We start from the raw sequence: 17,055 nt of genomic DNA on the forward strand, positions 1-17,055 counted from the left end.
CGTGCTGTCAGTGGATTGAATCAGGGCATGTGAAGCGTCTGGGGTAAACCATGGAAAGCTGTGTAGGTATGTATATTTGCGTGTGTGGACGTATGTATATACATGTGTATGGGGGTGGGTTGGGCCATTTCTTTCGTCTGTTTCCTTGCGCTACCTCGCAAACTGCGGGAGACAGCGACAAAAAAAAAAAAAAATATATATATATATATATATATATATATATATATATATATATATATATATATATATATATATATATTTCTTTTAAACTATTCGCCATTTCCCGCATTAGCGAGGTAGCGCTAAGAACAGAGGACTGGGCCTTTTTTGGAATATCCTCACCTGGCCCCCTCTGTTCCTTCTTTTGGAAAATTAAAAAAAATGAGAGGGGAGGATTTCCAGCCCCCCGCTCCCTCCCCTTTTAGTCGCCTTCTACGACACGCAGGGAATACGTCGGAAGTATTCTTAATCCCCTATCCCCAGGGATAATATATATATATATATATATATATATATATATATATATATATATATATATATATATATATATATATATATAATATATTTTCTTTCTTTCTTTCATACTATTCGCCATTTCCCACGTTAGCAAGGTAGCGTTAAGAACAGAGGACTGGGCCTCTGAGGGAATATCCTTACCTGGCCTCATTCTCTGTTCCTTCTTTTGGAAAATTAAAAAAAACGAGAGGGGAGGATTTCCAGCCCCCCGCTCCCTCCCCTTTTAGTCGCCTTCTAAGACACGCAGGGAATACGTGGGAAGTACTCTTTCTCCCCTATCCCAAGGGATATATATATATATATATATATATATATATATATATATATATATATATATATATATATATATATATATATATATATATATTAATGGTAGAGGATGTGTGGATCAGGTGTTTGCTTTGAAGAATGTATGTGAGAAATACTTAGAAAAGCAAATGGATTTGTATGTAGCATTTATGGATCTGGAGAAGGCATATGATAGAGTTGATAGAGATGCTCTGTGGAAGGTATTAAGAATATATGGTGTGGGAGGCAAGTTGTTAGAAGCAGTGAAAAGTATTTATCGAGGATGTAAGGCATGTGTACGTGTAGGAAGAGAGGAAAGTGATTGGTTCTCAGTGAATGTAGGTTTGCGGCAGGGGTGTGTGATGTCTCCATGGTTGATTAATTTGTTTATGGATGGGGTTGTTACGGAGGTGAATGCAAGAGTTTTGGAAAGAGGGGCAAGTATGAAGTCTGTTGTGGATGAGAGAGCTTGGGAAGTGAGTCAGTTGTTGTTCGCTGATGATACAGCGCTGGTGGCTGATTCATGTGAGAAACTGCAGAAGCTGGTGACTGAGTTTGGTAAAGTGTGTGAAAGAAGAAAGTTAAGAGTAAATGTGAATAAGAGCAAGGTTATTAGGAACAGTAGGGTTGAGGATCAAGTCAATTGGGAGGTAAGTTTGAATGGAGAAAAACTGGAGGAAGTAAAGTGTTTTAGATATCTGGGAGTGAGTCTGGCAGCGGATGGAACCATGGAAGCGGAAGTGGATCATAGGGTGGGGGAGGGGGCAAAAATCCTGGGAGCCTTGAAGAATGTGTGGAAGTCGAGAAAATTATCTCGGAAAGCAAAAATGGGTATGTTTGAAGGATTAGTGGTTCCAACAATGTTGTATGGTTGCGAGGCATGGGCTATGGATAGAGTTGTGCGCAGGAGGATGGATGTGCAGGAAATGAGATGTTTGAGGACAATGTGTGGTGTGAGGTGGTTTGATCGAGTAAGTAACGTAAGGGTAAGAGAGATGTGTGGAAATAAAAAGAATGTGGTTGAGAGAGCAGAAGAGGGTGTTTTGAAATGGTTTGGGCACATGGAGAGAATGAGTGAGGAAAGCTTGACCAAGACGATATATGTGTCGGAGGTGGAGGGAACGAGGAGAAGTGGGAGACCAAATTGGAGGTGGAAAGATGGAGTGAAAAAGATTTTGTGTGATCGGGGCCTGAACATGCAGGAGGGTGAAAGGAGGGCAAAGAATAGAGTGAATTGGATCGATGTGGTATACATATATATATATATATATATATATATATATATATATATATATATATATATATATATATATATATATATACCAGGTGGAGGTGACCATAAGAATAATCCTCGCTCCGTCTCCTCATTTCATCACTAGCTGTTATCACCTCTCCTTTTTCCCTTTCACTGATGTTCCTTGTTGTTCTCTTATTTTTTGCACTTTATTAAACTCCTCCCCTGAGCCAGGTAACATGCCAGGGGATCAGTGAAGGCAATCAGTCAAGCTGTCAACCTGCTTCAGACCCACAAGTTCCCTGCTATGACTTTTAACTAAACAAGGCCCTTGCAGTGACTCTCCTATAAGTGGCAGTCTTCCTTGTGGGTCCATCAGTAGCTCATTACCCTAAGGCTTGACCACCACTGTACATAACCCAAAGAAAGCATTGTTGTTGCTTTTATTACATATGTTTCCAGGTCCATCTGTCAGTTCCAACACCAAACATAAGAAAACTGCTAAACTGGTGACCCCTACAGCTGACTGAGAAAGACTTTTCGACAAGTTTGTACAAAGCTAACTATCAACTTTCTCTAACCTTTGTTGTCATAATCCTGCCCCCATCATCCACCCAGGAGCACCCCACACTTGCTACTTTTCCCTCTTATCTTTGCCAGGTCCCAAAAGATTCATTATGTAATGAGTGGCAACCTCAGGCAAGCTCCTGCCGTAATTATCACATATAGCAGCTGACCTGAACTTTCCCTGTAAATAGTTGTCTGTCTTCTACAGACTGCCCAACCTCACCAAGTTCACACAGTCCACAAGAATAGTATGATTACAGACTGCATATTTCAACCTAAACAAGCCACCTTCAACCTTAATGACAAAAGCCCCATCCTCTCCTGGTTGTACCAAATGGTAATGTCTCCTACTCTTCAGGTAACAACGCCTCTTACTACGATGCCTTTTTGACGTAAATCTTATATACCTGGGCATCACTGCAAGCAAATGAGTCAGGTAGTTGTCTTACTCCATAAAACAAGTACCTGAAGACTCCTCCAAACATGACTCCTGACCTTTCATCATCCTGGCAGACGTCTGTAGTGCCTCATCTCTGATGACCACTTTCTGCAAGACTTGCATGGGACATTGCCTCCACCTGCCATGCAAAGCAGCTGTAACAACAGAACCTATACCCATGTCTGTGGTTCTCCCACAACACACACACAAATGACATCCACCACATCCCTCCTCATACAGTATTGTCTCGTGGATCCAGCAGCTATGCACCTCTCTTATGGGCTTCTGCTTTACCTCATGAATTTTTACATTACCGCATGTCTCCTATTATGCCCTTCTCCAATCTTCTTACCACAATCTGGGCAACCTTACCAACTGTAGTTTCCCTAATAAAGCACTGTTATTGTTGTTCTTGCTGTTTTTAGCTGTGTTTCCATATCTCTCCCTTGGTTCCATCTCCAAACATAGCTGAAACATAAATCCTACTGGAACTTTTTTCTTTTAATATGCCTTGGTAAAGAGAAAAGTGAAATTTACTTTTCTGGTCCTACTGATGAACTGGTTGCCCTCTTTCCCCACACCCTGAGATAAGCTTTCAGCCCTAATTAGAACCTTTACAATATCTTAATAGGTTTATATTAACCAGTGACCTCAGTTTCTGCAGAAAGTAAATTAGCCTAACAGTAGCCTTTTTTATCCATTACAGTAAGCCTTGCACCTAGTATTTCTCTCAGATCCTATGGAAATTCACAAAATGTTCAATCTTTACACTCCTGGGACCGAAATTCCAAGCAGAATAAACATTTTTCTTTATACAAATACCTGAGCTGCATTTCAAGCTGCTTGTTGTTCTGAAATCTCTTTTTTATATACTGTATTAGAAATGACATACTATGAATTCCATGCACCTATCTATAATGCATAACTATGAGTAATACTGACACACTCTACCTTCATATAGTTTCAAAGCTTTACCTTGATAACAAAGACCTTTGAGTAACATATCCATATTTTACCTTCATTTTTTTTCATACTATTTGCCATTTCCCGTATTAGCGAGGTAGCATTAAGAACAGAGGACTGAGCCTTTGAGGGAATATCCTCACTTAGCCCCCTTTCTCAGTTCCTTCTTCTGGAGAATTAATAACGAGAGGGGAGGATTTCCAGCCCCCTCCTCCCTCCCCTTTTAGTCGCCTTCTAAGACACGCATGGAATATGTGGGAAGTATTCTTTCTCCCCTATCCCCAGGGATAATTTTACTTACATAGAGTCTCAAAACTTTTCCTTGATAACAAAGATCTGTTCTGGTTCTCTACCTTCATGGACAATTCAGGATTTACCTGTATTTTCAGTGGATTTTCTGTAATGCATACTAAAATGGTATGATGCATAGGTTTAACTAACTGGGACCCTGTGCTAAACTGTTACACAAACAGTGAGCATTTCCATTTATGTGTATTTTGATCATCCCTCAATTGCTCAACTTAATCTTTCCTCTCTAAAGTTTCATTCAAAGAAATCGGGAAGGTGTTTGACATCCTTCTCCCATATTTATTGACTGGTACCTTAGTTTTTGACATGATGGATATTTCCTGTGGCTCTGGGTGTTCCTCTTCAAGAAAATCTGTTGTCATAGTTCCTCCAATTCATCATTAAAGGTTCTTTGCTTCGAGGTTAGTTTTAAGTGAAGGGCATTTCCTCTAACACCCTTCATGTGGATATGCTCTAAATATTCAATATTTGCAGGGTAGACTACAAAGAAGAGAAATATCTATGAAGCAATGTCCCAAATGCAATTTTTGTGTTTTTTTCATCCTGCTAAGCCCTCTCTTCCTTTTTTAGAAAAACATTTTTCTTGTCTATAACCATCTTAGACTAGCACCTAGGATCTACAAAATGTGTTAATTTCAAGCAGTTGGTAGGAGGTGGATCCAGTGATAGCAGACTGCTGATGGTTGCTGACTGACTGGGAGTAAAGCCTGATGTGATGAGCATTTTGCTGTGAGCACCAGTCATTTGCAGAGGGTGAATTATGCTGCTACCTCCTCACTGAATAAGAGGATGAACAAGCTAAAGCCACTTATATTACTAAGAGATGTTCTCTCAATACTTGTGGGGCACTGCCTCGAAGGAAAAAGGTTTTTCAACTTTAAAACCTACCATACATTTTTCTCCTCATCTGATTTGTTGGGTCTGAAAATACTAAGAGATACTTTAACTACAAAACCTGTAGGTACTACTTGCAAAATATGAACAAACCAGGGTGTAAAAAATTCAACTCACCATCAACAGAAGGCAAATCAGTCATATAAAGAAGCCATTTTCCCTTTTCCTTATTGTTCTCCACCTGATGTGGCCACAAGATCTCTACCTCCAGCTCATTCACTCTCCATGGTCCACGGTTATCGACCACATACTTGTGAGTCACTTCCATCCCAACTTCCTTCAGATTTTTTATGGCTGATTCCCCAACTATCTCACCACCATAGAATGCTTGTTCAGGTGTCACAGATCTGAAAAATATACTTCATTTAATAAAAGAGACTTGCAGAGAATAACAAGGAGACAGCAACAAGCTTCTCCATCTAAATAAATATAAATACTTTTAACACTTCCAGCAAGTCCATCAGATTCCTGCAACTGGATTTTTTCTCCCCAATGAAGTTGTGACAGAGGCCTAAATTCTATATTATGTTCAATATTTCTAATACTCCCTCCCTCTTTAACCAATCAACATATTTTTTGCATGATTGAAAAACAAACTAATGCCCTGTTGTGTTCAATATATGGAGACCATTCAGAAGCATGTGGACACAAAGGACAATGAAGGTACATCCCTCCATAGCAGCCTCCAGCCTACACCCAAGAAAAGATTGAGATGCTGCCAACTGGAGCCATACCTTTCAAGAACTTCCAGCCCCAAAAGGGTTTCACATATCCCCCCTCCTGAATGGAGCAGTCCCTGACCACTGCGCCATAACATGGATCACACTCAGACATTTAATCAATTCATATTTTCATCTATTATAATTGACCATCGTTTCCTGCGTTAGCAAGGTAGCACCAAGAAACAAAGAAAGAAAGACCCATCCACTCATACATACGTACATGCACATACAAGTACATTTATTTTATTCATTTATTATACTTTGTCGCTGTCTCCCGCGTTAGCAAGGTAGCACAAGGAAACAGACAAAAGAATGGCCCAACCCACCCACATACACATGTATATACACACACGTCCACACATGCAAATATACATACTTATACATCTCAACGTATACATATATATACACACACAGACATATACATATACACATGTACATAATTCATAGTCTTCCCTTATTCATTCCCATCACCACCCTGCCACACATGAAATGACAACCCCCCCCATGTGCACGAGGTAGCGCCAGGAAAAGACAACAAAGGACACATTCGTTCACACTCAGTCTCTAGCTGTCATGTATACCGAAACCACAGCTCCCTTTCTACATCCAGGCCCCACAGAACTTTCCATGGTTTACCCCAGATGCTTCACATGCCCTGGTTCAATCCACTGACAGCACGTCGACACCGGTATACCAAATAGTTCCAATTCACTCTATTCCTTGCACGCCTTTCACCCTCCTGCATGTTCAAACCCCGATCACTCAAAATCTTTTTCACTCCATCTTTTCAGCTTCAATTTGGTCTCCCACTTCTCCTTGTTCCCTCTACCTCTGACACATATATCCTCTTTGTCAATCTTTCCTCATTCATTCTCTCCATGTGACCAAACCATTTCGACATACCCTCTTCTGCTCTCAACCACACTCTTTTTATTACCACACATCTTTCTTACCCTTTCATTACTTACTCAATCAAACCACCTCACACCACATATTGTCCTCAAACATCTCATTTCCAACACATCCACCCTCCTCCGCATAACTCTATCTATAGCCCATGCCTCGCAACCATATACCATTGTTGGAACCACTATTCCTTCAAACATACCCAATTTTTCTTTCCGAGATAATGTTCTCGTCTTCCACACATTTTTCAACACTCCCAGAACGTCCGCCACCTCCCTCACCCTATGACTCACTTCTGCTTCCATGGTTCCATCCGCTGCCAAATCCACTCCCAGATATCTAAAACACTTCACTTCCTCCAGTTTTTCTCAATTCAAACTTGTCCCTCAACCCTACTGTACCTAATAACCTTGCCCTTATTCACATTTACTCTCAGCTTTCTTCTTTCACACACTTTACCAAACTCAGTCACCAGTTTCTGTAGTTTCTCACCCGAATCAGCCACCAGCACTGTGTCATCAGCGAACAACAACTGACTCACTTCCCAAGCGCTCTCATCCACAACAGACTGCATACTTGCCCCTCTCTCCAAAACTCTTGCATTCACCTCCCTAACAACCCCATCCATAAACAAATTAAACAACCATGGAGATATCACGCACCCCTGCTGCAAACCAACATTCACTGAGAACCAATCACTTTCCTCTCTTCCTATTTGTACACATGCCTTACATCCTCGATAAAAACTTTTCACTGCTTCTAACAACTTGCCTCCCACACCATATATTCTTAATACCTATACATTGAAATGTATGGGTATGTACATGTGTGTGTCTGGGCGTGTATGTATATACATGTGTATGTGGGTGGGTTGGGCCATTCTTTCACCTGTTTCCTTGCACTACCTCACTAATGTGGGAGACAGCGATAAAGTATAATAAATATAAATATATACATATAAATATCACCATATATATATGCAAACACATATACATATTCATACCTGCTCACCCTCATCCATTCCTGATTCCACCATGCCCCACAGAAAACAGCAATGCCACCCCCTGCATCAGCAAGGTAGCACCAGGAAACAGACAAAGAAAGGCAACATCTGCTTAAACTCATTCTCTAGCTATCATGAGTAATGCATCAAAACCACAGCTTCCTATCCACAACTACGCACCACAAACCTTTCCATGGTTTACCCCAGACATTCCACATGCCCTAGTTCAGTCCATTGACAGCTTGTATACCACATCATTCTAATTCATTCTAATTTATCCCTACTTCTAATGCAAGTCAGTGAAATTAACCCTAACCCTGGACCTCCAATATACTTTTGCTCACCGTGCCAGAGCCTATGACCAAAAAGCCCTATTCCATAGTATACTCCCACTGCATTCAGTGGTATCATCACTACAGCACATCACTCTCATCCATGAGAGACTACTCAAAACAATGGAAACACAGAAACTGCTTAGACAGCAACTCACAAAATCCCATCACAAACCCCCTCTCTTCCAGCATATACTAACAACAAATATCACAGAATGCACACTCCCACTCTTCACATATAAACCATTCTGTTCCACAGAACCCCAGCAACAAAATAAATGTATTGCAATTCACTGTCAGTAGCATTAGAAACCAACAAGCAAAAATACTCAACAACTCAACAGAACACATCCTCATAGTCTTCATCCTAGACACCATATCTACCTTCCTGTAAGAAATAATAGACAAGGACAAAGAAAAATACTCATTACATTCATCCATCAAATCATTCCATGCTTCAACACCACTAACACCTGACAAACAACAACAAAAACCTTGATATATAAGTAAATGCGAATAAGAGGATAGGGGATAGGGGAGAAAGAATACTTCCCATGCATTCCCACGTGTCGTAGAAGGCGACTAAAGAGGACGGGAGCGGGGGGCTGGAAACCCTCCCCTCCTTTATTTTAACTTTCTAAAAGGGGAAACAGAAGAAGGAGTCACGCGGGGAGTGCTCATCCTCCTCGAAGGCTCATATTGGGGTGTCTAAATGTGTGTGGATATAAATAAGATGAGAAATAGGAGAGATAGGTAGTAAGTTTGAGGAAAGGAACCTGCATGTTTTGGCTCTGAGTGAAACAAAGCTCAAGGGTAAAGGAGAAGAGTGATTTGGGAATGTCTTGGGAGTAAAGTCAAGGGTTAGTGAGAGGACAAGAGCAAGGGAAGGAGTAGCACTACTCCTGAAACAGGAGTGGCAGGAGTATGTGATGGAGTGTAAGAAAGTAAACTCTAGATTGATATGGGTAAAACTGAAAGTGGATGGAGAGAGATGGGGGATTACTGGTGCATATGCACCTGGGCATGAGAAGAAAGATAATGAGAGGCAAGTGTTTTGCGAGCATATGAGTGAAGGTGTTAGTAGTTTTGTTGCACGAGACTGGATTATAGTGACGGGTGATTTGAATGCAAAGGTGAGTAATCTGGCAGTTGAGGGAATAATTGGTGTACATGGGGTGTTCAGAGCTTGTAGATATATGTGCTGAAAAAGGACTGGTGATTGGGAATACCTGGTTTAAAAAGAGAGATATACATAAGTATACGTATGTAAGTAGGAGAGATGGCCAGAGAGCGTTATTGGATTACATGTTAATTGATAGGCGCACGAAAGAGAGACATTTAGATGTTAATGTGATGAGAGGTGCAACTGGAGGGATGTCTGATCATTATCTTGTGGAGGCAAAGGTGAAGATTTGTAGAGGTTTTCAAAAAAGAAGAGAGAATGTTGGGATGAAGAGAGTGGTGAGAGTGAGCTTGGGAAGGAGACTTGTATGGGGAAGTACCAGGAGAGACTGAATACAGAATGGAAAAAGGTGAGAACAAAGGATGTAAGGGGAGTGGGGAAGGAATGCGATGTATCTAGGGAATCAGTGATGGCTTGCACAAAAGATGCTTGTGGCATGAGAAGCGTGAAAGGTGGGCAGATTAGAAAGGGTAGTGAGTGGTGGGATGAAGAAGTAAGATTATTAGTGAGAGAGAAGAGAGAGGCATTTGGACGATTTTTGCAGGGAAATAATGCAAATGACTGGGAGATGTATAAAAGAAAGAGGCAAGAGGTGAAAAAGAGGGCATAATGAGAGTTGGGGTGAGAGAGTATCATTAAATTTAAGGAGAATTAAAAGATGTTTTGGAAGGAGGTAAATAAAGTGCATAAGACAAGGGAACAAATGGGAACTTCATTGAAGGGGGATAATGGGGAGGTGATAACAAGAAAAGGAGATGGAGTGAGTATTTTGAAGGTTTGTTGAATGTGTTTGATGATAGAGTGGCAGATATAGGGTGTTTTGGTCGAGGTGGTGTGCAAAGTGAGAGGGTTGTGAAGAATGATTTGGTAAACAGAGAAGAGGTAGTAAAAGCTTTGTGGAGGATGAAAGCTGGCAAGGCAGCAGGTTTGGATGGTATTGCAGTGGAATTTATCAAAAGAGGGGGTGACTGTGTTGTTGACTGATTGGCACTATGCAAGGAATCCTTGCATAGTGCCATTGTACAAAGGCAAAGAGGATAAAAGTGAGTGATCAAATTACAGAGATATAAGTTTGTTGAGTATTCCTGGGAAATTATATGGGAGGATATTGATTGAAAGAGTGAAGGCATGCACAGAGCATCAGATTGGGGAAGAGCAGTATGGTTTCAGAAGTGGTAGAAGAATGTATGTGAGAAATACTTACAAAAGCAAATGGATTTGTATGTAGCATTTATGGATCTCGAGAAGGCATATGATAGAGTTGATAGAGATGCTCTGTGGAAGGTATTAAGAATATATGGTGTGGAAGGCAAGTTGTAAGGCATGTGTACGTGTAGGAAGAGAGGAAAGCGACTGGTTCTCAGTGAATGTCGGTTTGTGGCAGGGGTGTGTGATGTCTCCATGGTTGTTTAATTTGTTTATGGAAGGGGTTGTTAGGGAAGTGAATGCAAGAGTTTTGGAAGGGGGGGCAAGTATGCAGTCTGTTGTGGATGAGAGAGCTTGGGAAGTGAGTCAGTTGTTGTTCGCTGATGATACAGCGCTGGTGGCTGATTCGGGTGAGAAACTACAGAAGCTGGTGACTGAGTTTGGTAAAGTGTGTAAAAGAAGAAAGCTAAGAGTAAATGTGAATAAGAGTAAGTTTATTAGGTACAAGTCAATTGGGAGGTAAGTTTGAATGAAGAAAAACTGGAGGAAGTGAAGTGTTTTAGATATCTGGGAGTGGATTTGGCAGCGAATGAAACCATGGAAGCGGAAGTGAATCATAGGGTGGGGGAGGGGGCGAAAGATCTGGGAGCGTTGAAGAATGTGTGGAAGTTGAGAATATTATCTCGGAAAGCAAAAATGGCTATGTTTGAAGGAATAGTGGTTCCAACAACGTAATATGGTTGCGAGACATGGGCTATGGGTAGAGTTGTGCGGAGGAGGGTAGATGTGCTGGAAATGAGATGTTTGAGGACAATATGTGGTGTGAGATGGTTTGATCGAGTAAGTAATGAAAGGGTAAGAGAGATGTGTGGTAATAAAAAGAGTGTGGTTGAGAGAGCAGAAGAGGGTGTTTTGAAATGGTTTGGTCACATGGAGAGAATGAGTGAGGAAAGATTGACCAAGAGGATATATGTGTCAGAAGTGGAGGGAACGAGGAGAATTGGGAGACCAAACTGGAGGTGGAAGGATGGAGTGAAAAAGATTTTGAGTGATTGGGGCCTGAACATGCAGGAGGGTGAAAGGCGTGCAAGGAATAGAGTGAATTGGAACGATATGGTATACCAGGGTTGACGCTGTTAATGGATTGAACCAGGGCATGTGAAGCGTCTGGGGTAAACCATGGAAAGTTCTGTGGGCCCTGGATGTGGAAAGGGAGCTGTGATTTCAGTGCATTATACATGACAGCTAGAGACTGAGTGTGAACGAATGTGGTCTTTGTTGTCTTTTCCTAGCGCTACCTCGCACATATGCGGGGGGGGGGGGGGGTTGTTATTTCAGGTGTGGCGGTGTGGCAATGGGAATGAATAAAGGAAGACAGTGTGAATTATGTACATGTGTATATATGTGTATGTCTCTGTGTGTATACGTATACGTTGAGATGTATAGGTATGTATATTTGCGTGTGTGGACGTGTATGTATATACATGTGTATGTGGGGGGGTTGGGCCATTCTTTCGTCTGTTTCCTTGCGCTACCTCACTAACGCGGGAGACAGCGACAAAGCAAAATAAATGAATAAATAAGTGAATAAGAGCAAGGTTATCAGGTTCAGCAGGGTTGAGGGACAAGTTACTTGGGAGATAAGTTTGAATGGAGAAAATGGAGGAAGTGAAGTGTTTTAGATATCTGAGAGTGGACTTTGCAGCAGATGGAGCAATGGAAGTGGAAGTGTTTACAGGATTAGGGAGGAGGTGAAGGTTGTAGTAGTGTTAAAGAATATGTGGGAGGCAAGAACATTATCTCACAGAGTTAAAATGGGCACATTTTAAGGAATGGTGGTTCCAACAATGTTATATGGTTACAAAGCATGCATTATAGACAGGGTTGTGCGGAGGAGGGTGGATGTGATGGAAATGAAATGTTTGTGGACAATATGTGGTGTGAGGTGCTTTGATCAAGTAAGTAACGAAAGGGTAAGAAAGATGTGTGGTAATAAAAAGAGTGTGGTTGAGAGAAGAGAAGAGGGTGTGTTGAAATGGTTTCGACACATGGAAAGAATGAGTGAGGAAAGATTGAAAAAGAGGATACATGTGTCAGAGTCTGAGGGAAGAAGGAGTAGCGGGAGACCAAATTGGAGGTAGAAGGATGGAGTGAAAAAGATTTTGAGTGATCAGGGCCTGAACATACAGGAGGGTGAAAGACGTGCAAGAAATAGAGTGAATTTGAACAATGTGGTATACCAGGGTCGACGTGCTGTCAATGAATTGAACCTAGGCATGTGAAGTGTCTGGGGTAAACCATGGAAAGGTCTGTGGGGCCTGGATGTGGAAAGGGCTCTGTGGTTTCGGTACATTACACGACAGCTAGAGACTGAGTGTGAACGAATGTGGCCTGTTTTGTCTTTTCCTTGTGCTACCTCTTGTCTTATGCATGTTATCTACCTCCTTCCTCAACATCTGTTTATTCTCCTGAAATTTAATGATACTCTCTCACCCCAACTCTCATTTGCCCTCTTTTCACCTCCTGCACCTTTCTCTTGACCTCCTGCTGCTTTCTTTTATACATCTCCCAGTCATGTGCACTACTCCCCTTCAAGAATTGTCCAAATGCCTCTCTCTTCTCTTTCACTAACAATCTTACTTCTTCATCCCACCACTCACTACCCTTTCTAATCTGCCCACCTCCCACCTTTCTCATGCCACATGCATCTTTTGGACAAGCCATCACTGCTTCCCTAAATACATCCCTTTCCTCCCCCACTCCCCTTATGTCATTTGCTCTCACCTTTTGCCATTTTACACTTAATCTCTCCTGGTACTTCCTCACACAAGTATCCTTTCCAAGCTCACTCATTCTCACCATTCTCTTCTCCCAACATTCTCTCTTCTTTTTTAAAAACATCTACAAATCTTCACCTTTGCCTCCACAAGATAGTGATCAGACATCCCTCCAGCTGCCTCTCTCAGTATATTAACAACCACAAGTCTCTCTTTTACATGCTTATCAATTAACACATAATCCATCTCTCCTACTCACATACGTATACTTATGTATCTCTCTCTCTCTCTCTCTCTCTCTCTCTCTCTCTCTCTCTCTCTCTATATATATATATATATATATATACATATATATATATATGGTATTGCAGTGGAATTTATTAAAAAAGGGGGTGACTGTATTGCTGACTGGTTGGTAAGGTTATTTAATGTATGTATGACTCATGGTGAGGTGCCTGAGGATTGGCGGAATGCGTGCATAGTGCCATTGTACAAAGGCAAAGGGGATAAGAGTGAGTGCTCAAATTACAGAGGTATAAGTTTGTTGAGTATTCCTGGTAAATTATATGGGAGGGTATTGATTGAGAGGGTGAAGGCATGTACAGAGCATCAGATTGGGGAAGAGCAGTGTGGTTTCAGAAGTGGTAGAGGATGTGTGGATCAGGTGTTTGCTTTGAAGAATGTATGTGAGAAATACTTAGAAAAGCAAATGGATTTGTATGTAGCATTTATGGATCTGGAGAAGGCATATGATAGAGTTGATAGAGATGCTCTGTGGAAGGTATTAAGAATATATGGTGTGGGAGGCAAGTTGTTAGAAGCAGTGAAAAGTTTTTATCGAGGATGTAAGGCATGTGTACGTGTAGGAAGAGAGGAAAGTGATTGGTTCTCAGTGAATGTAGGTTTGCGGCAGGGGTGTGTGATGTCTCCATGGTTGTTTAATTTGTTTATGGATGGGGTTGTTAGGGAGGTAAATGCAAGAGTTTTGGAAAGAGGGGCAAGTATGAAGTCTGTTGGGGATGAGAGAGCTTGGGAAGTGAGTCAGTTGTTGTTCGCTGATGATACAGCGCTGGTGGCTGATTCATGTGAGAAACTGCAGAAGCTGGTGACTGAGTTTGGAAAAGTGTGTGGAAGAAGAAAGTTAAGAGTAAATGTGAATAAGAGCAAGGTTATTAGGTACAGTAGGGTTGAGGGTCAAGTCAATTGGGAGGTGAGTTTGAATGGAGAAAAACTGGAGGAAGTGAAGTGTTTTAGATATCTGGGAGTGGATCTGGCAGCGGATGGAACCATGGAAGCGGAAGTGGATCATAGGGTGGGGGAGGGGGCGAAAATCCTGGGGGACTTGAAGAATGTGTGGAATTCGAGAACATTATCTCGGAAAGCAAAAATGGGTATGTTTGAAGGAATAGTGGTTCCAACAATGTTGTATGGTTGCGAGGCATGGGCTATGGATAGAGTTGTGCGCAGGAGGATGGATGTGCTGGAAATGAGATGTTTGAGGACAATGTGTGGTGTGAGGTGGTTTGATCGAGTGAGTAACGTAAGGGTAAGAGAGATGTGTGGAAATAAAAAGAGCGTGGTTGAGAGAGCAGAAGAGGGTGTTTTGAAGTGGTTTGGGCACATGGAGAGGATGAGTGAGGAAAGATTGACCAAGAGGATATATGCGTCGGAGGTGGAGGGAACAAGGAGAAGAGGGAGACCAAATTGGAGGTGGAAAGATGGAGTGAAAAAGATTTTGTGTGATCGGGGCCTGAACATGCAGGAGGGTGAAAGGAGGGCAAGGAATAGAGTGAATTGGAGCGATGTGGTATACCGGGGTTGACGTGCTGTCAGTGGATTGAATCAAGGCATGTGAAGCGTCTGGGGTAAACCATGGAAAGCTGTGTAGGTATGTATATATGCGTGTGTGGACGTATGTATATACATGTGTATGGGGTGGGTGGGTTTCCCCCCCCCCCCCCCCCCCCCCCCCCATCTTACCTTGCGCACCCCCTCGCTGTTCCTTGGTGACAGCGACAAAAAAAAAAAAAAATATATATAATATAATATATATATAAATATTATATATATATATATATATATAATATATATATAATATATATATATATATATATATATTTCCTGGGGATAGGGAGAAAAAACTTCCACGTATTCCCTGCGTGTTGTAGAAGGCGACTAAAAGGGAGGGAGCGGGGGGCTGGAAATCCTCCCCTCTCATTATTTTTTTTTTATTTTTCCAAAAGAAGGAACAGAGAGAAGGGGGCCAGGTGAGGATATTCCCTCAAAGGCCCAGTTCTTCTGTTCTTAACGCTACCTCGCTAACGCGGGAAATGGCGAATAGTTTGAAAGAAAAGATATATATATATATTTCTTTCTTTTAAACTATTCGCCATTTCCCACATTAACGAGGTAGCGCTAAGAACAGAGGACTGGGCCCTTTTTGGAATATCCTCACCTGGCCCCCTCTGTTCCTTCTTTTGGAAAATTAAAAAAAAATGAGAGGGGAGGATTTCCAGCCCCCCGCTCCCTCCCCTTTTAGTCGCCTTCTACGACACGCAGGGAATACGTGGGAAGTATTCTTAATCCCCTATCCCCAGGGATAATATATATATATATATATATATATATATATATATATATATATATATATATATATATATATATATATCTTTCTTTCTTTTCTTTCATACTATTCGCCATTTCCCGCGTTAGCAAGGTAACGTTAAGAACAGAGGACTGGGCCTCTGAGGGAATATCCTCACCTGGCCTCGTTCTCTGTTCCTTCTTTTGGAAAATAAAAAAAAAACAAGAGGGGAGGATTTCCAGCCCCCCGCTCCCTCCCCTTTTAGTCGCCTTCTACAACACGCAGGGAATACGTGGGAAGTATTCTTTCTCCCCTATCCCCAGGGATATATATATATATATATGTGTGAGGAAGTATCAGGAGAGACTGAGTACAGAATGGAAAAAGGTGAGAACAAAAGAGATAAGGGGAGTGGGGGAGGAATGGGATGTATTTAGGGAAGCAGTGATGGCTTGCGCAAAAGATGCTTGTGCATGAGAAGCGTGGGAGGTGGGTTGATTAGAAAGGGTAGTGAGTGGTGGGATGAAGAAGTAAGATTATTAGTGAAAGAGAAGAGAGAGGCATTTGGACGATTTTTTCAGGGAAAAATGCAAATGAGTGGGAGATGTATAAAAGAAAGAGGCAGGAGGTCAAGAGAAAGGTGCAAGAGGTGAAAAAGAGGGCAAATGAGAGTTGGGGTGAGAGAGTATCATTAAATTTTAGGGAGAATAAAAAGATGTTCTGGAAGGAGGTAAATAAAGTGCGTAAGATAAGGGAACAAATGGGAACTTCAGTGAAGGGGGCTACTGGGGAGGTGATAACAAGTAGTGGTGATGTGAGAAGGAGATGGAGTGAGTATTTTGAAGGTTTGTTGAATGTGTTTGATGATAGAGTGGCAGATATAGGGTGTTTTGGTTGAGGTGGTCTGCAAAGTGAGAGGGTTAGGGAGAATGATTGGGTAAACAGAGAAGAGGTAGTAAAAGCTTTGTAGAAGATGAAAGCCGGCAAGGCAGCGGGTTTGGATGGTATTGCAGTGGAATTTATTAAAAAAGGGGGTGACTGTATTGTTGACTGGTTGGTAAGGTTATTTAATGTATGTATGACTCATGGTGAGGTGCCTGAGGATTGGTGGAATGCTTGCATAGTGCCATTGTACAAAGGCAAAGGGGATAAGAGTGAGTGCTCAAATTACAGAGGTATAAATTTGTTGAGT

At 41.6% G+C, this 17,055-nt stretch overlaps 1 protein-coding gene across 1 annotated transcript in view; it reads right to left on the minus strand.

Moving 5' to 3' along the window:
- LOC139745968 (uncharacterized) overlaps positions 1–17,055 on the minus strand; it is a 172,783-nt gene that overhangs the window by 25,558 nt on the left and 130,170 nt on the right. Inside the window, exon 7 of the mRNA XM_071656708.1 lies at positions 5,328–5,557. Coding sequence (XP_071512809.1) covers positions 5,328–5,557 — 230 coding nt within the window. The remainder of the gene's footprint in view (positions 1–5,327; positions 5,558–17,055) is intronic.

This window comes from Panulirus ornatus, chromosome 63 (assembly GCF_036320965.1).
Source record: "Panulirus ornatus isolate Po-2019 chromosome 63, ASM3632096v1, whole genome shotgun sequence".
Classification (NCBI taxonomy): domain Eukaryota; kingdom Metazoa; phylum Arthropoda; class Malacostraca; order Decapoda; family Palinuridae; genus Panulirus; species Panulirus ornatus.